Source organism: Acanthamoeba castellanii (assembly GCF_000313135.1).
Source record: "Acanthamoeba castellanii str. Neff unplaced genomic scaffold scf7180000084708, whole genome shotgun sequence".
NCBI classification, from domain to species: Eukaryota; Discosea; order Longamoebia; family Acanthamoebidae; genus Acanthamoeba; species Acanthamoeba castellanii.
The window spans coordinates 115,469-133,333 of NW_004457620.1; the positions used below are offsets into that span (position 1 = coordinate 115,469).

General features: G+C 57.0%; 9 protein-coding genes across 9 annotated transcripts; 1 reads left to right on the forward strand and 8 right to left on the reverse strand.

Moving 5' to 3' along the window:
* Positions 1–113: 113 nt before the first annotated feature.
* ACA1_142220 (Yip1 domain family, member 5, putative) lies at positions 114–1,001 on the reverse strand (the record flags this gene model as incomplete). Its single annotated transcript, XM_004349569.1, has 3 exons — positions 114–458; positions 536–681; positions 776–1,001. 3 exons carry the CDS (start codon positions 999–1,001, stop codon positions 114–116), a joined length of 717 nt encoding a protein of 238 aa, XP_004349619.1.
* A 422-nt stretch (positions 1,002–1,423) lies between these two features.
* Positions 1,424–1,770, reverse strand: ACA1_142230 (uncharacterized protein; the record flags this gene model as incomplete). Its single annotated transcript, XM_004349570.1, has 2 exons — positions 1,424–1,464; positions 1,596–1,770. 2 exons carry the CDS (start codon positions 1,768–1,770, stop codon positions 1,424–1,426), a joined length of 216 nt encoding a protein of 71 aa, XP_004349620.1.
* A 229-nt stretch (positions 1,771–1,999) lies between these two features.
* On the reverse strand, positions 2,000–6,006 carry ACA1_142240 (actin subfamily protein; the record flags this gene model as incomplete). Its single annotated transcript, XM_004349571.1, has 14 exons — positions 2,000–2,112; positions 2,240–2,353; positions 2,447–2,665; positions 2,779–2,916; positions 3,002–3,092; positions 3,186–3,339; positions 3,422–3,468; positions 3,546–3,700; positions 3,811–4,582; positions 4,683–4,829; positions 4,987–5,189; positions 5,305–5,397; positions 5,533–5,802; positions 6,003–6,006. The coding sequence occupies 14 exons, from the start codon at positions 6,004–6,006 to the stop codon at positions 2,000–2,002; spliced, it is 2,520 nt and encodes an 839-aa protein (XP_004349621.1).
* Positions 6,007–6,897: 891 nt separating this feature from the next.
* On the reverse strand, positions 6,898–7,365 carry ACA1_142250 (uncharacterized protein; the record flags this gene model as incomplete). The annotated part of the gene is made up of 3 exons (XM_004349572.1): positions 6,898–6,982; positions 7,046–7,184; positions 7,263–7,365. The coding sequence occupies 3 exons, from the start codon at positions 7,363–7,365 to the stop codon at positions 6,898–6,900; spliced, it is 327 nt and encodes a 108-aa protein (XP_004349622.1).
* A 371-nt stretch (positions 7,366–7,736) lies between these two features.
* ACA1_142260 (exodeoxyribonuclease III, putative) lies at positions 7,737–9,538 on the reverse strand (the record flags this gene model as incomplete). Its single annotated transcript, XM_004349573.1, has 9 exons — positions 7,737–7,864; positions 7,960–8,035; positions 8,137–8,211; positions 8,310–8,351; positions 8,472–8,565; positions 8,682–8,828; positions 8,924–9,142; positions 9,260–9,294; positions 9,401–9,538. The coding sequence occupies 9 exons, from the start codon at positions 9,536–9,538 to the stop codon at positions 7,737–7,739; spliced, it is 954 nt and encodes a 317-aa protein (XP_004349623.1).
* A 660-nt stretch (positions 9,539–10,198) lies between these two features.
* Positions 10,199–11,253, forward strand: ACA1_142270 (mob as tumor suppressorlike protein; the record flags this gene model as incomplete). Its single annotated transcript, XM_004349574.1, has 5 exons — positions 10,199–10,319; positions 10,443–10,536; positions 10,652–10,782; positions 10,892–11,034; positions 11,158–11,253. 5 exons carry the CDS (start codon positions 10,199–10,201, stop codon positions 11,251–11,253), a joined length of 585 nt encoding a protein of 194 aa, XP_004349624.1.
* A 146-nt stretch (positions 11,254–11,399) lies between these two features.
* Positions 11,400–12,867, reverse strand: ACA1_142280 (uncharacterized protein; the record flags this gene model as incomplete). Its single annotated transcript, XM_004349575.1, has 6 exons — positions 11,400–11,525; positions 11,640–11,773; positions 11,864–12,079; positions 12,168–12,336; positions 12,380–12,480; positions 12,630–12,867. 6 exons carry the CDS (start codon positions 12,865–12,867, stop codon positions 11,400–11,402), a joined length of 984 nt encoding a protein of 327 aa, XP_004349625.1.
* Positions 12,868–12,984: 117 nt separating this feature from the next.
* ACA1_142290 (uncharacterized protein) lies at positions 12,985–15,838 on the reverse strand (the record flags this gene model as incomplete). The annotated part of the gene is made up of 10 exons (XM_004349576.1): positions 12,985–12,994; positions 13,029–14,093; positions 14,212–14,341; positions 14,453–14,642; positions 14,747–14,875; positions 14,996–15,077; positions 15,202–15,276; positions 15,343–15,405; positions 15,535–15,627; positions 15,708–15,838. 10 exons carry the CDS (start codon positions 15,836–15,838, stop codon positions 12,985–12,987), a joined length of 1,968 nt encoding a protein of 655 aa, XP_004349626.1.
* Positions 15,839–16,093: 255 nt separating this feature from the next.
* Positions 16,094–17,832, reverse strand: ACA1_142300 (the record flags this gene model as incomplete). The annotated part of the gene is made up of 7 exons (XM_004349577.1): positions 16,094–16,300; positions 16,429–16,526; positions 16,626–16,801; positions 16,922–17,010; positions 17,124–17,287; positions 17,389–17,563; positions 17,713–17,832. 7 exons carry the CDS (start codon positions 17,830–17,832, stop codon positions 16,094–16,096), a joined length of 1,029 nt encoding a protein of 342 aa, XP_004349627.1.
* Between the last annotated feature and the right edge of the window lie 33 nt (positions 17,833–17,865).

Here is a 17,865-nt window from a genome sequence, read left to right on the forward strand (position 1 = left end):
AGAATGAAATCGCCCTATAATTCGTAATTATTTGCCAAACTCGAAATGTGTTTTGGAGTTTGTTTTTTTTATATTTTGTGTGGTGTATTGACAAGAAGAGGAAGAGGAAGGCCTCAGAAGACGGAGATGAGCGCGAAGCAGGCGTAGAGGAGGCCGATGGGGTAGGCGACGAGGATGTGCTGGTCCTTCATGGTGAGCAGGGTCACGAACATGAGCGCGGCCGAGTGGGTGCACCAGCCGATGCACACGACGGCCAGTACGTAGCCGACGATCGAGTTCATGCGGATGAAGATGGACAGGCCGGCGAGGCCGATCACCGGCAGGAGGCAGTAGCCCAGGATGCTGGCCGTCTTGTAGATGTCGATGCCCCGCTCGCTCAGCAGGTTCATCATCACGTAGACGCCCAGGCAGCCCAGCACGCCGATGCCGTAGATGTAGCCAAAGTGCACCTTGCCCGACTGCGACCGAGAAGCGTCAGCGACTCACAACAGAGCCCAGGGCTCGGCAAAGAAAAAGATGGAGGGAGGAGGTGTACCAGCAAAAGGATGGCACCCAGGAGGAGGCAGAACATGATGGGTCCGGCCAAGTCGCGGTCACCGATGATCTCTGCATCGAGGCGTGACATAGGATTGAGCACGGCCAGCGTTTTCACTCGAATGTGCGTAAGATTGATGCCCAGCTCTGCGCTCGCCAAGAAGATGAGGATGAAGATCAGCATAACGCTGCCTTATAAGATCAAAATCGATCCCTTCAAAAAGTGATTCAATTGGCATACCTTCGAGAAGTGGTGGCTCATCTTCGAATCCGCTGGTGTTTCCCTCCATGTGCCCACTCGAGCTCAAGCCCAGGGGTTGGCTCATGAATTGACCAGAGCCCTCAGCCCCTGCAGCATTGAAGTCGAATCCACCTCCTCCCGACATGCCATCGTCATCGCTGTAGCTCGTGGGGAAGAATTGAAGGCTCTGATCCTGCTGTGGGTAGCCATAACCCTGTCCTTCCATCTGCGCTGTGTTCTGAATTTAGTCGTCTTGATGGTATTTTCAATCTATTCGTTTAAAAAACGAACAGATAGCAATCTGCCACGTCAGCAAAAGGCAAGGACCGACCGCAACCCTCGAGGTCGAGCCATCCGATAGCGCGTGTGAAGCAGCTCGTGCGGGACAGGGAGCGTTCCGCCCACAGCAGCGCTCGACCCGTCCTCGCTGGCAACCTTCTGGAGGTGACCGCACCCTCGCGAGCTAAGACATCCAGCAAGGCTGCACACTCCGCGAAACGAGAGAAACGTTGGGTGGTGTGCTGCTTGTTAGAGAGTGCTCTTTACTGGGCAGCCATACATTTTTATCCAACTCCATTTTACTGGTCCACCTTTTGCACTCGAATGCTGCAACACCCGTGGCTGAAGTAACGATAGTCCTCCAGCTCATCAGTTGCTGGTGAGCCAGGAGAAGTCGGTGTTGGCCAGGCCTGTGGCGATGCTTGGTCCTAACAACAGTCACCTCCCCCACCACAATGATTCGGGAGTAATGGTGAGTTCTTGAATCAATTTCAAAAGAAAAAGAAAGAAATGAAGAACGGGTGGTGATGGGGGTAGGGACCGTGTTCGTTGTAGAGCTCCTGGGTGATGAGTGCCTCCTGCAGCTGCGTGCAGCTGCTGACCACCGAGCCGCCGAGCCACGCCCCATCCACGCCCTCCCCGCTCGCAACGATCTTCACCTTGCCGCCCAGCTCTGAGTCCCTCCACACCAAGTTGTCGTCATCGTCACCGTCCATCAGCACAGCAGCGCAGGGGAATTGATGTGCTCATTTGTAATGAGTAGGTGGGTTTGGGCGGGGGGCCGAACCAGTAGGCAGGAGCGCGACGAGTTCGCTGTGGAGGCGCGGCGCCAGTCCGCTGATCTGTGCGCTCCCGCCTGTGATCACGATATTCCCGCACAGCTGCTCCCTATTCGTGAGATGTATTGGCACAACATATGCGCGAACGTACACGTCAGCTTGCCAATTAAATTACAAGGAGGCGGGAGTGGGTTAACTGGAGGTCGGGGGCGTCTTTGAAGGAGTCGATGCTATGGGCCAGGCCCTCGTGCATGCCCTTCCTCGCCTCGTTCACCTCGTCTGCGTTGCACATGCGCGCGAGCAGTGAGTCGCTCAATCGTACTCGAAACGCACGACACACGACAACATGCCACATGCCACACGAACACGGGGAGCCACACAATGCAAATACCGCGGGGCGTCGTACCACACCACCGGTACATAAACTTGTGCTTGGTGGCCACCACCCAGTCGAGCAGCTGCGGTTGGAAGAGCGGTTCCACGCAGGCAAACCGCTCACTCCCCACCACCACTTTGCTCTCTGCACAATGCCATCAAGTTCAAGTAAGTGTGTCGTGTGTCGTGTGTCGTGTGTCGTGTGTCGTGGTCGGGTCGTGTGTCGTGTGTCGTGTACCGTCGGGCATGGAGTAGGGGCGAACGATGCGGTGGTGCTGCACCGACCTGTCGATCAGCACCAGCAGCTCGCTGGGCAGCACGTCGAGATAGGTGCCCCGCACGCGCGTACACTCGAAGAACGGCACCGGCTCGCGCGCGCCGTCGCGCAGCTGTCGCGCGGCAACCTCGCGGTCACGCTCTGGCGCCAGCGAACAGAATCCCAACGCGTGCTTCATTTCTATGTGCGTGCGTGTGCGGTGCGTGCGTGTGCGGTGCGTGCCACACGTGTGCAAGGTGTGTGTGAGATTCTTAATCGCGAGAAAGAAATGTGGGTGAGCTGTTGACGGGTACCATTGGCGACGCCCCTGTAGACTCCGCTCTCCTCGAATGAGCTGCCGGGCTGCTGCGTCAGGAGGTGGAGGAGGTGGTCTGTGAGCATCCCGCCGCCGAGGCAAGGCAGCCGCACCACGCCCTGCTCCAGCACCCTTCCTGTTTCGTTGTTGGTTTGGATTTGGGTTTGGGTTTGGGTTTGGGTTTGGGTTTGGGTTTGGGCAGGAGGGCGGTGCAGAAGGACCTTGAACGACGGGCACGATGTGGGTGTCATGAACACCGATGTCGACCACGAGGGCCGTCTTCTTCCCTAGCCACACGCTAGCCAACACTTGCTGTTTTGAATTCAAGTGTATGAAACGTATTGTAAGGGATGTTAGCAACAATAAAATCAACTATGAGGAGTCAAGAGAATAAGATGGACGAACCTGGTTGGCGGAGAAGAAGGCGGGCACGTTGAAAGTCTCCATGGCGATCTGGAGCATCTTTTCAAGGTGTGCCTGCGGCGTGAACGATGTGTGGCTCATCACCAGCGGATGCTCCTCTGGCGCTACCCGCAGCTCGTTGTAGAACGTATGGTGCCTGTCGCGTTGTTGTTGTTGTTGTTGTTTCTCTTTCTTATTAAAATATAAAACAACGCTTTAAAATAAAATCAGGAGCGTACCAGACGCGTTCCATGGCGTCGAAGTTAAGGATGGTCCGATTGTGCATCTGCGATACAACCAATTGATTGGTTGGTTTAACATTGGCTGACCAATACAGAGGATTGGGGGGGGGGCTGTAAGTACGGGGATCTCTTGGCGGAGGATGCCCCGCTTGGCGATGACTTCGTCGCCCACGTAGAACCACTTGATGCCCATGCCCACCGGCACCGAGTGACTGTGTCGCGGGTAGCCCACCACCGCCGGAATGCGCGACCGGGGCGCGTCATCTCCTCCAAACCCTGGAAGCATCCACCCCGCCCCTTTGAGGCACACGACACACGACACACGACGCACGACGCACGACGCACGACGCACGACGCACGACGCACACGAAAGAAACGAGAGGTACCGGCTTTGACGGTGTGGCCGCCATTGTCCAACACGATATAGGAGACGTCCTCCTGCCTGTAGTCCGCCTGTGGCGTCACGACGTCCCCGCCGACGTCCCCCAGCATCCACCGAAACGGCAGCCCGCCGCCGGTGGTAGTGGTGGTCTCGCGACGGTGGACCGTACTAGTCGACATCGGCGACGACGGCATAGTTGCGTGGCGCATGGGATGTAGATCGTGCGCCTCGTCGGCCACGTGTGACCGCTTCACGCTGTCGTCGACCGATTGGACGCACTTCTTCATCATCATCATCGGCGCTGCTGACGTGGCGACACGTGGCGCGCCTGAGGTGGTGGGTCCGCCGCGTCTGCGGCTGTGGCGGCGGCACAGGTCGTACCAGTCGAAGCGCAGCTGCATCGCCTCGTCCTCCAGCTCCTCTGCGGTGTCAGAGTCGTCATGCAGAGCGCGGCGGTGGATGCGCTCGCTGTAGTTGAGCCCGAGTCGACGGAAATAGAAGGCGCGCCACGAGGAATCGACGCGCAAGAGGCGGTAGAGCCGCTTGTCGGCGGCGCACATCAGCCGCGCGACATCGCCCGCGCCCAGGCGGCTCGTCACGCGCCACACGACCTCGGCCGGCAGCGCCGTGAACAAGCCGCGCGCGGCGACGTCATCGCCGTCGACACCATTGCCGACGCGGTGATGGACATTGTCGCTGGTCCGCTGCTGCTGGAGCTCGATGGCGGCGAGATAGGCCTCGACAAAGCCCTCCGTGTCGCCCTCTCGCAACAGCTCCTGTTGTGTGTGGAATGTCGGGCACGCGACGCATTGGAATGTGATCATACTTGTCGACTGGGAGAAGGAAGCGGCCACGTTGTGCGTGTGTGGGTGGTACCTCGGATTGGTCGTAGAGGGCGACGATGCGGCGCCACGCCGACTCGTCAGCCGACGACACGTGTCGCGGCGTGAGCGGAGAGTCGACGCGCCTGAAGATGAGCTCCGTGCGCAGCACGTACTTCACCCCCTCCGCCAGCCGAGCCCCCTGTGTCGTTGGTCGTGTCGTGTCGTGTCGTGTCGTCGTATCGTGAATACATAGAATGAAGTGGAAGTGGGCGGTGGTTGGGGTGAAGTGCCTCGTGGAGGAGGTCGTGCTTGAAGACCAGCGCGCGTCCGACCTTGGGAGTCACCGACCGCCGCACCACCCGGTCGTCGTCACGTGGCGCCGCATGCGGGCTGGCGCCATCAGGTGCGTGGGCGGCGGCAGCTGCGAGGAAGTTAGTCTGTCCGCCGTGGCAGGCGGGCGACGTGGTGGCGTCGTTGAGGTAGATGAGCACGGTGAAGATGCTGGCCTCGTGTGCGCTCGGCACCCACGGCCCGTCCATGTGCGCGCTGAAGTGGCACCCTGCGCAATCAATCGATTAATCAGTCGTTTCTCAGTTCCCGAGCTTGTGCGCTATCGAACACTGCCCTCTGTGGTTGGTGGCCCATGTTGGTGGAAAATGGACGCTACTACGCACCGGGGCGATAGCGGCCGATCTTGAAGCATTCGTTGAGGCTGCACGGCAACCACACGCCTTCCGTGCCTGGCCCCATCGGATTCCACAGCAAATCTGAACACGCCACACACGCCACACGCCACACGCCACACGACACGCACACACGACACGACCAACGACACGACCAACGACACACAACGCATTACCAAATCTGAATTAAAAAAAGTGGCTGGGCTAGCCTAGGCGTACCACGGCGATCGAGGGCGGGCAGGAGCCGGGCGAAGAGGCCGCGTACAATGTGCGGTGGGGCGAGGGTGAGGAGACGGTCGGAGCTGCGGTAAGCCTGCGGGAAGACGGTCTCGAGACTGGCGAGGCCCACGCGCTCGGCCTGGTCGATGTAGTGGCTGCACTCGTCGGCTGTGAGCACCTCGTCCACCACCCACGCCTCTATGCGGTCGGCATTGGGCGCCCCAACATCGCCCAGGTCGACGCGTCTCGGTCCTGTGGTGGGCGCCTTCGCTTTAGGTTTGGCAGAGCAAAAAATAAATAAATAAATAAATAAATAAAAATAAAAATAAAAATAAAAACACAATTCTAAAAGAAGTGGAAAAATGGAAAGGGGGGTGGACGTGGGACGTGGGTGCGGTCAGGGGAGAGGGAGGGAGGGTGGCTGATGGGGCTGAATTGTTGTTTCCCTGTGCTGCTCTCTTCATGATCACTCATCGTCAGCTTCCTCTCTTGTTTTGGGTGAAAAAGAAAGATGGTCATTGGGCGAATCACCATTTTTATCTTATTTTCCGTCACACAGCCACAACAGCTCACGGACCACCTCTTCCACCTCCTGACGCAGCAGCCTGGCAGCTACTTGAATGGAGCCGACAGGACCGCCGTTAGTGGTGCCCTTCAACTCACCAGATGTTCAAGATTGCAAATTTCACATCTCACACACCGCACGCGCACGCACAGACGCACACACAGACGCACACACACGCCCGCGCGTGAACAGATATCTGTTCGCTAGCGCCAGAGCGTGACCTCTAGGTTGCCGCGCGACAGCTGCGCAACTGCGCGCGCGAGCCGGTGCCAGGTGGTGGTGGGGAGTGAGCGGTTTGACTGCGTGGAACCGCTCTTCCAGCCGCAGCTGCTCGAGTGCGTGCCACCATCTCCAGCCAGCACTGGTGGTACGGTACGGCGCCACGTGTTGCGTGTGGTGTGCCACCACTCTCAATGTCGCTCCTGTTGTGTGTACCGTGCGTCTTCCCGTGCGGTGCTGCAGACGAGCTGGGCGGCAAGGTGAAGATCGTTACGAACGGATAGGGCGTGGATGGGGCGTTGGTCGGTGGTCAGCAGCTGCGCGCGGCTGCCGGAGGGACCGTCACCCAGGAGCTCTACAACGAACACGGTCCCTACCCCCCATCATCACCCTTTTCTTGCTCATCACTGTACTTTGGACTCACTTGCACCCTCTCAGGCCTGAGCATCGCCACACGCCTGGCAACACCGACTTGTCCTGGCTCACCAGCTTCTGATGAGAAACTCGTGTGCGTTGCATTGCGCGTTGTAGAGTTGTTTCCTACACATAACGTGCATTCATCCTCATCAGTTGCCTGACCATCAGAAGTTGACCTCGGGCCGTCCTCCGCCGACCACCTTTGAACCCTTGCCCTCCTTCTGCCATTGCTCGCCGCCCAAATTCTGGCTGCACAACACACAAGTGAGCTGCTGGGGCTACCGACCGAAAAGCCCTTTGGGGGGGGGCTACGCGGCGATGCCCTCGCCAGTGTCGCCGTGGATGTCGGGCCGGTCGCCCATGCCCGGGTGCTTGCCCTTGGCCATGGACTGCTCCTTGTCCTGACCGAGCTCCCTGTTGCGTCCTTGCTTGGCGTGCTTGTGCGGCTCCTCTGTAGAGCCCCCCCCCCATCATGTAAGTATGAACAGAACTGTCGCGGCGTTTTTATAGGGATTGGGGGGGGGCGTACGCTCGCCCTCGCCCTGCATCATCTTGGTGCCGCCGATGGACTGACCGGAGCCCTGGTGCATGTGGGTGAGGTCATCCTTGGTGAGCGATTCCTGCGTGGCCATCTCTTCTTGCTTGTCTGCTTGCTTGTGCGGGGTGTGTTGTTTCAAATAAAACGTCGAGCGGTTGGGTGCGCTGTTTTGAACGGTCGTGCCGCCTTGAACTTGAGCCTCCGCCCAGCGTCTGTTGGCATTTCGATGAGCGATTGGGAGACTTCTCCACCATGCACCCCCGCCTGGTTGCCTCGTCCTTGCCGCCCGGGCAGCGAACACAAATAATGTCGACCACACACGCCTATTCCCGCACTTGTTGGCGGAGTTTTTCATTGGCTCACTGTTTAAATTTCGGCCACTCCCCAAAAAATGGCACAACAACGCTGTTGGAATGAAATGGCATAATAACGGCAGAACAAAAGAAACAGTTCAGTTCACCTTGACTACTCGGCCTTGCGCACGAGGAGGCCGATGGGGCAGTGGTCGGAGCCGAGGGCGTTGGGTCGCACGAACGACTTGTCGCACTCGGGCAGGAAGTCCTTGGAGACGACAAAGTAGTCCAGCCGCCATCCTGAAGTTCCATCATCACGCCAACATTGATTGTTATTATTCATAATTATTGATTAATAATAATCATAAAAATAATCATAAAAATAATCGACGAACCGAGGTTCTTGGCGCGGCAGTTGAAGCGATTGGACCAGTAGGTGAACTGCTGCAGGTCCGGGTTCTGGTGCCGGAACTGCTCCAAAACACGTGCGATGGTGAGTGACCACCTAAACTGCCTTGCATTCCACGGCGATGAAGGTGGAACGAGCGGCGGGGGGGAGGGGGACGCCGTACAGTGTCGACGAAGCCGCTCTCGAGCAGCTGGCCGAAGTCGCGCCTCTCCTCCTTGGTGAAGCCCGCCGTCTTTTGCTGCATTTACACGATCGATCAAGAAATCGAGAGTGAGACCAACACAAGAAGAAGGCTCAGCATGCCCCGGAGGGGGGGGATAGGGGTGAATCGCGTACGTTGGTCTTGGGGTTGGCGATGTCGATGTCGTGGTGAGCCACCTGCACCACGTGGAGGGATAACGATAAATACACAATCACATTATTATTATTGTTGTTGTAGAATGTATTGTTATTATTTATCCTGGAGATATGGAATAAATCGTGGTCGGGTGCACGTACGTTGAGATCGCCGCACCACACGACGGGCTTGGTCTGCTCCAAATTCTTGAGATAGGCCAGGAAGTCCTTGTTCCACTCCTGTCGGTACCCGAGCCTGTTGCATTCATATGTTCATAGCAATGTGTCGTGTGTGTGTAAAAGCGTCTACACTGATCATAAAACCGGTTGCGAACCAGCTTTGGGCTTCGTTGTTGTTGGGGACCTGCGTACCGCTCGAGTTTCTGGCCGGCGTTGGGGATGTAGGTGTTGACCAGGTAGAAGCGGTCGAACTCGGTCGTGATCACGCGGCCCTCGCCGTCGTGCTCCGCAATCCCGATGCCGTACGTCACGCTCACTGGCTTGACCTTCGAAAACGTGCTGACGTGGCGCAAATAAATAGAAATAGAAATAATCACACACGTCAGCAGCCATCTTAAGAAACGTTGTTGTGGACCAAAGGGCGGGCGGCGTACGCGGTGCCGGCGTAGCCCAGCTTGTTGACGGAGTGGTTCCAGTACTCGTGCGGGTAGTCGTTGCCCAGGAGCTGGGCGATGGCGGTCGAGGTCTGGGTCTTGGTTTCCTGGAAGCAGATCACGTCCGGGTCCTCGTCGCGCACGTACTTGACCAGGTGGCCCTTCTTGTGTACCGCGTTGAGCCCGTTCAAGTTCCACGAAATGAGCTTCATGAACTTACTGTGCGCGTAGCACGACAAGACACACGACACACGCACACGCACACGACACGACACAACACACGACACGAGCCAGGGTAAGAAGGAGGCGCTGCGATGAGGGTGTGGGCTGCCGTACGAGTCGTCGTCGGTGACGGGCGGCGCCCAGTTGCCCTTCTCGTTGGGGACCCAGGCCGCGGCCGCGGGCTGCCGGCGCGGAAGAGCGAATGAGCAAAAAAAGAAAGAAAGAAAGAAGAGAAAAGAGAAAGAGAAGGAGTACTGTCGCGGCCGTCTTCTTGCTCTTCTTGGCCTTGGGCTTCTTTTCCTCTTCTTCTTCTTCGGAGGAGGAGTCGGAGGAGTCCTTGGAAGACTTTTTTCTCCTTTTTCTCGCTCTCTTCGTCATCGTCGTCTTCGTCATCTTCTTCGTCGGCCTCCTTCTGCTTGCGCTTGCCGGCGGCCTTTCTCGGGGTGGCTGCCCTCGTCGCGGTGGCGGGCGAGGCGTTGCCGTTGCCGCCGTTCTCGAGGCGGGCCACCAGGTCGGCCTTGCGCCCAGTCGCGCTCAGACCGCGTGCGCGCAGCTCCGTGCGCAGCTGGTCCACCGTCATCTTCGACCAATCCTTCTTGCTCTCCTCCTGCAACGAGCGCCACAAACTCGTCAATTAGAGATATTGCGAAAATCGCCATTTGATTATTGTAAGATTTCTTGTAGTGAACCGTCTTAACAGATCTTTACATCACATGCAGATGCTGAAGAAGCGAGATGGGTACGAACCGTGCTCATGTTGTTGATCTGTGGTGGAAAAAATACAACTTTAGTTCAGGCAGTTTCGAAGAATGAAATGCATTTTTTATTGTGATTTTAAATTAAAATTGGTAGCTGAGATCGAATCCGGCCGTGGCGGCTTCACATTTGCCACAAAAGTGAATTGGGTTGCCCCAACAACAAACTGGTTTGCGTGAGCCCATTCAGATACAAATCGATTTTGGATCATCACCAAACCTCTGGAGGGTGAGTGGTGCGCTGTTGAAGGAAGAAGATAGAACAGGAGACGAGGATTAGAAGGTGAGAAAGGAGAAGATGCAGGCAGACTACGAACTACACAAGAAGTCGCGCAAGACGCTGAAGAACATGGGCGACCTCAAGGCGGCCGTCCTGTGCCCTGACAAGGAACATCTTGACGAGTGGCTCGCTGTACACAGTACGTCGCCCCTCCTTTCTTTTCCCCATTCCTCAATTCAAATATACTTCGTTCGCGAACAGGATCACATCTCCATTCTCAATCTCCCCTCCAATTCTTTCTCATTTGTGTCGTGTCATGTAGCGGTGGATTTCTTCAATCATGTGAACATTTTGTACGGAAGCATTGGCGAATTCTGCACTCCCCAGACCTGTCGCATCATGACCGCTGGACCCAAGTACGCCATCTCGAACTGAGATCTCGAGAAGAACGAATCGCTCAGCTTGCGCTACGAGTTCAATCTGGAATGACACATCTTGCTAATTGTCTTCTTCTTCTTCCATTTCTCTTAGATTCGAATACCTCTGGGCGGAAGATGGTTCAAAGAGACCTGTGAAGTTGTCTGCGCCTGAGTACGTGGAGAAGCTCTTCACATGGATTCAAGGCCTCATCGATGATGAAAACATCTTCCCCGTCCAGCCTGGTTTGTGCCCCTCTTGCCCCCCAAAGGCCTTATCCTACGCGCAGCTGTTGTTCGTTGGGCTGCATAGATCTGCTGACCCACATGACCCTCGCGCGCATGCACACCACAGACGCTCCCTTCACCAAGAACTTCCGAGACACGATAAAGCAAGTGCTCAAGCGGTTGTTCAGGGTCTACGCCCACATGTACTATCACCATTTCGACAAGATCAGGGGCCTCGGCGAGGAGGCGCACATCAACACCTGCTTCCAGGTACAGGCTCCATTCTTCTTCTTCTTCTTAGCTCAGCATTGCGTTACAACTGCTATGCGCGTGACGTGAATACTGAACAGCCAACGTGTTTGATGTTCTCTCTCTCTCTCTCTCTCTCTGCAGCACTTCTTTTTCTTCGTGGACGAGTTCAAGCTGATCGACAAGAGGGACATGCTTCCACTTGAAGAGCTCACCGCCAACCTGTGCCTTAAGAAGTAGAGGTGTGTGGAAGAGTCGGAGCGGAGGAAAAATACAACAACAGAAACAGTATAAACAGAGCAGCCAAGCCTCCACGTGCTCACCCCTCTAATCGACACCTCTTCTTCTCTTCCTTCTACTCCTTCTACTCGGCTCTGATGCGAATGTCAGCCCATGCCGCACGAGAAGCCGGCGTAGAGGCCGCCGCAGAAGTTGGAGTAGTACTCCCACTGCACCACCGCGCCACTTCCTCCGCCCGCCACCAGGAACCTGCACCCGGCGTAGCCGCTTTTCTGGGTAGTTTTGTATGCGTTGCAGTGGAACAGGTTGAGAGTGGGGAACCACAAAGCCAACAAAAAACAACAAAACTGCTCCATTATTTAGAAAAGAGAAGGGGGAAGAAGTACCTCGAAGAAGGGTTCGTGCCACAGAGAGATCTGGTCGCAGTCCACCAGAGCGGCCAAGGCGCCAAGGGCGTGCTGGGCCGATGGCACGCACACTTCCACCTTGGTCTTTGAATAGAGCTTGATCGTCTCGTTGGCTGCGTGGCAAAGACAATAAGAATGATCGTCTTTGAGTGACGCCAAGTCCATAAAGGGAAACACGCACGCACGCTCACGCACGCACGCACCTCGAATGATCTTGTCGAAGTCGGCGACGGAGGCGACGGGAACCAGCCTGCTGAAGGAAATCCGGCGTGTGGCCGGCTCGCTCCAGTCCTCCCAGGCATCAGGCTCGCACTCCCGGCCAAACGGGTTGATGTCGGCACCAGCAGCAGGTACCTCAGGCGGTATGGCCACCGCCTTATCACTAAGCGCGCTAGCCATCACCACCGGCAGCTCATCTCCTATAAACATCACGATCTATGTTCAACAATTGGTCGCGTGTGTGCGCACACAACACCGCACACACACACACACACACAAGAAACGTACGGAAGGAAGATAGTGCCTTGGGGAGAGGGAAGAGGCGAATGGAGGCGCAAACGGCCATGCGGGGAGCGTCCGGGTGGAACACCTTTTCGAAGGCGGCGATCCCGGCGAGCGGCGGCCGCGCGGCGTGCTGGGCCATGCTGCGGGACACCATCGCCCAGCAGGCCGCTCGCTGGGCCGCCTCGCCCCCACTGCCCCCCCTCGTTGGCCGGTACCACTGCACCCAAGCGATCGAGGAGCTTGGCCATGACCAGGGTGCGGTCCATCACCACCCCATACAGCCAAGCACACGTCTGCCCGAGCACCAACAGAGACTCTGCAAGCCCCCCCCCCATAGCACAATAGCACAGGCCCTGCATCGTCAGCTACACTGGCGCTACACGCGCGTGTAAGAATATTTCGATAAATACAAAACAAAAAAAAACAAAAACAAAGCAAAACACAACACCTTGGTGGGGTTGGTACTATAGTCAAGGAAGGCAAGGAGGGCCTGGAGGAGCTCTGGAGGCAGCTGCGCCAGTGGTCCACTTGTGTCCCTGCCCTCGCCCTGGTTGTGGAGCTCGAGGGCGCTGCGAGCCTTGGCATCAACGGCCTCCTTCAGGAGAGGCGACCATGAGGTACCGGCCTTCTGTTCTGCCTGCCGCTGCTCTTCCTGGGCCAGGAGGGCAATGGGGGAGATGCCTCCCTCAAGCAACTTGGCCATGCTGCCACTTGCTTGTTGTGTAAAGTTACAGACAAACTCTTTGCTGGCTCAAGTGCTGAGCTTCAGTGAATCTTGTTTGTTCTTCTCTTGCCACCTCACTGGCAAGGAAGAAGAGAACTACACATCCCTGGCGGTGGGCTTGGTGGCGGCGGTGGGGGCACCACCTCGTGACAGGGGAAGAGACGAGAAGGACGAGGAGAGGCGCATGGTCGATGGCGAGGTGAGCGGCGACGGCCCCAGCGAGGCCGGCAGTGAGGTGGGCGGCGTGCTCTCGGGCGTGGCCGTCAGCGAGGGCGACGGGCAGCGCGAGCGACGCGCGGCGCAGCATCACCATGTCCGCGATGTCGTGCGATGCCGACGACGACAGCGACATGTCGGGCAAGACCTCCTCGCTGCTGCTGCTGTCACCCTCGAAGAGCGAAGACGAGGGCAGCGGGAAGTGGGTCGCGAGCGCCGTTGATGTCGTTGTTGTGGTCGTCGTGGCCGTGGCCGTGTCTGTGGCCGCCGAGCCACCACCACCATCGGTGGCGTCCTCCTCGGGCGTGGTGTTGGCGTTGTTGCGGGTGAGGGGCGCTGGCGAGGCCAGGTGGAATCGCGCCTTGAGGTCCATCAGCCGCTGCTCCTGCTCCTGCCGCTCGCGCTCCATCTGGTGATCGGTGGTCGGCAGCAGCCCACCACCACCACCATCGACCGGCGCCGGCGCTGTCGACGCCGAACTCGTCGCCGGCTTGGCCTCTTTCTCTTTCTCTTTCTCTTTTTCCTCCTCGCGCAGCTCCGCGGCGAGGAGCTCGGCGATCTGCCGCCGGCCTTCTTCGCCCAAGAGCTCCGACAGGTCGCCGATCGGCGGCAGAATGTCGCCTGTGAGGCCCTCGCCCTCGTCGTCGTCCGACCGCGTCGACCCGGCAGCAGCGAGGGTGTGCAGGGTCGGTCGCGCGTGGGCGGTGGCGGTGGTGGTCCGTCGCGGTATCGCGGTGCGACGACGATGGCCGTGGGCGCTCTCGTCGCTGCTCTCCCGCTCGTCAGCCGACGTGGCGGCGAGGCGGTGGTGGTCAAAGTCGATCTTGGGCAGCGACTGGGAGCGGGTGTGGAGACCGGGTCGCAGCGGGTGGCGCTGCTGCTGCTGGCGCGGGCTCTGGAAGTTGTGCAGCAGGAGCTGCTCCTCCCGCTTGAAGGTCTCGAGCTCCTTGTTGCCGTGCAACATCACCTGGCTCAGCCTTTTCTGTTCACTGTAGCACACACACAAGTCAGGCCGATGATGTTGTCGACAATGGCGATGGTGATGACGATGGAAGATGATGATGATGATGATGAAGATAATGGTGATGGCAATGGTGGTCGACGTACACGTAGGTGAAGCCGATGTAGTTGAGGTATCGGTCGATGGTGCCCCACAGCTTGCGAATCCACTTGAAGGTGCGCTTGATCACGTAGCGCGGGGTGCCATCGAACTCGGGGTCCAGTCCCTTGCTCCGGTCTTCGACGAAATACACACCACCGCACGCGACACGCGACACGCACCACCGCACACGCACAAGGTCAGGAGGAGAAACAGGGGAGGGGACGACGAGGAGTGCGTGGTGGGCACCTTCGATCTGGATGAGGTGCATGCAGGGGGCGAGGTAGGTCTGCGACTTCTCGTAGTCGTCGAAGATCTCCTCGTCGCTCAGACCGCAGGTGGCGAGGATGAGGGCCGCTATCAGGCCCGTGCGATCCTTGCCCGACGAACAGTGGAACAGCACCGGATGGTTGCGCGGGTCGCTGCAGATTCGCATGATCTGCGCGTGTCGTGTCGTGTCATGCCGTGTGTCGTTGCCAAGACCGCACACGTGTGCATGTGTGTGTGTGTGTGTCGCTCGATTTATTATAATATAAGGCGTACCTTGAGAAGGGTGGGTTGGGAGAAGATGAGCAGCAGGATGGAGTAGCGCGTGAGCCCGCCGGGGTTCATCACCTCCTGCACGAAGGTGGTCATCGCGGCGTGCTTTCGTCCCGTCGAGGTGGGACCCGGCTGCAGGAACGCACGCAAGACTTTTTTCTGATCGCACACAACACATGCACCGCACCGCACCGCATGCGTGAGTTTTATCATCGTCGTCGTCATCGTCGTCGTCATCACTGAGCTTCGTACCTTCACATCGCTGGGAGACGGTAGAAGGAAGCCCTCCAGCATCATGCGGGTGTTCATAAGGTTACAAGTGAATCGCTTTCGCCTGTGTGTGCGCGTGTGTGTTGTGTGCGTGCGTGTTGTGTGTGTGTGTGTGTGTGTGTCGTGTGGCGATTGAGAACGTTGTACAAAAAGTGGAGGTCACCACCAGAAGCACGGGGCGCATGTACCGTGCAGTGCCAATGATCCGGCTGTCCTGTACTGTGGGGAAGGCGCGCTCCACCAGCATATCGAACGGATCGGCTCTGCAGTGGCCGTGCGGTCAGGCCAGCTCAATGGGCGTGATGGCTCTCAAGCGGAGTAGGGGGTACCTCTTCTCGCCTCGCGAGCGCAGGTCGACGATCGTACGAATGCGTGCGCCCTTGATCCACCACCTGCCCACCCGCGCGGTACATATAATTATTATCGCTAATTATTTCGCCGATTTATTTATTCGCTTTATTTTTATTGCCGATTATTTTAATTAAAATAAACTATTTTGATTTAAAAGAAATGGAATGTACGTGAGGATCTTGTGCACGTCGTCCTTGGTGACGTCGGGAAAGCCGCGGCATGTGGCAGCACTGCGCCATACGAGCCCTGCCTGCAGCCGTTTCCTGGTGGGACGATTTGCGGAGGATTGAATTAAAGAGAGATTTGGAGCATAAGGAGAACATTGAACGCCGGCACTACGTACGAGGTTGAGGCGGTGGCAAGATCGCGACAGTTGAAAAGAATGGGCTTGATGTTGCAGATGAGGAGCGCATTTTCCTCATCGTACGAGCACTCTTGCTCAAACACGGGCATGGGCTCCTCCTTCTTCTCCATCCTCTTTCCTTTCTCTTGCACCTCTTTCTCTCTCTCTCTTTTGTTGAACGTTCGCTTTCCGCTGGTGTCTTTCCTTGAAACCGTCGTGTAGCGGTTGTTGCGTCGGCTCGGCTGTTCGCGCCACACAGAAGCTCTACCTGGAATGTCAGTAATTGCTACGAATGAATTGGCTCTACACGCCACACAACCCTTTGCTGAGTGTTTAGGGGTTGAAAGAGGTGATCATGTTGCATTTGTTGTTCTTGTCTTCTCGTTCTAGGCAGAGGTCTTGGTGGTGGTCGTTTCGTCTTCCTTGCCCTTACCCTGTCCCTGCACCAGGCCCTGCAGCATGCACAGCTTGGAGAAGCCCTGTCCCACAAACTGGTTGATCTGATCGCAGTAGTTGTTCACGCGGCCCGTGATCAGCAGGTTGTCCAGCTGGCTCGGCGGCTGCGGCAGCGGTCTGCTGTCCTCCTCCTCTCCCTGTTCATGTTCATGTTCGCGTGTTCGTGTGTTGTATCGTTAGCAACAAAGTGAAAGAAGAGGAATTCATCACAAAGAAGAAGAGAAAAGAGCAGGTGAGAAGAAGTGAGAAGAAGCTGAAGCCATACCCTCCTCTGTCTCTGGTTCTTCTGGTAGTACTGGAACTTCTGGAACTTCTTCTGCTCGTTGTCCAGCGCATCAATCGACTTGATGAGGTACCTCATGCCTGATGTGGTGTAGGAGCGGGGAGAGAAAATGAGAAGGAGTGCAAGCAGAGGATGAAGTGCAGTAGAAGTGACGTGAAGTCAAAGGATGTGGTTCCTACCCTTCTCCAAGAAGGCATCGCTCGACACGTCCGAGAGACGATCGAACTCGGCGCCCCGATCCAGGAAATCGTTGTCCTCGAGCTCGGCGAGGAAGGCCTTGACGAGGGAGATGTTGCTGATCTTGATGGGGATTTCTTCAAAAATGGTGTTGTACGAGAGACCGGCCCGGGCAATGCTGCATTGTTGAAGCAAGGCGTTGTTTACCGTGAGCGAGCGTACAAGCACGTACCGCACGCACGCGCGCACACACGACACACACACGAAACAGCCCTCGCTGTTGAGTGGCGGTGATTACCTGGCAGCGGTGAAGTCCTCGTTCTGGTAGAGGGTGATGAAGGCATCGGACAGCCGGTAGGCCTTGAGGGACAGCTCGCCCTGGTTGGTCTGGCCACACGAGCCAAAGCAAGAAAAGAGAAAGAAGGAAAGGCTAAGCAAGCAAGAAAGACAGAAGAGCGGCCAAAAAGAAAGGGATCGATTCGAAGTGAAGTGAAGAGTACCTTGAGGGGATCGTAGACCACGACCACGCATTTGCTGATGGTGGTCTGGTAGTTGAACTGGTCCTGGATCAAAGACTCCGAGAGGAAGGAAGAGAGGTACGTGGACGTGTACCAGCCCACTGTGTTGTTATCCACGTTCACCTCACGGAGATGACGCATCATTTCTGATTTTGCGAAGCGTTGTAAAAAAATTAGATCAGAATTGGGCCAAATTTGCAACAATTTGTTGGCCGATTGGGGGGGGGGGAGCAGATGTGCCGCGTACCGAGCGAGTACTTGGCACCCGACTCGGCCTCGTCGACGGAAGCCTCCTCCTCGCGCTGAGGGAAAGGGAAGCTGTTGGTCACCTCCAAGGTGGAGTTTACATCGAGACCCAGAAGCTGGCCGGTCACAAGCTCGGGCAGGTTCTCACGGCAGTGCTTGATAATCTTGAGCACAACCTGTTGCCCATTGATTCATGGTCGATCACACGAAAATTGTCAACATTGCGCTACATCGGCATTCATGTGGGCCGCCACTGCGACCGCAGCAATTAAATTGAGAAAGAAGTAAATGCAGAAGCGCTAATGATGCAGTGAGGAAACCCTACCAGGCCGTCAATCTGGACGAGGTCGACCTTGGACTGCTCATCGAGACCGTAGTGGCGGGCGGCCTTTTCGAGCTCCTCATAGCTCATCTGTGAGATATCCTTGGTGAGGAAGGCGTCCATCTTCTTCGTCGACGACATTGTGGGCACGACAGA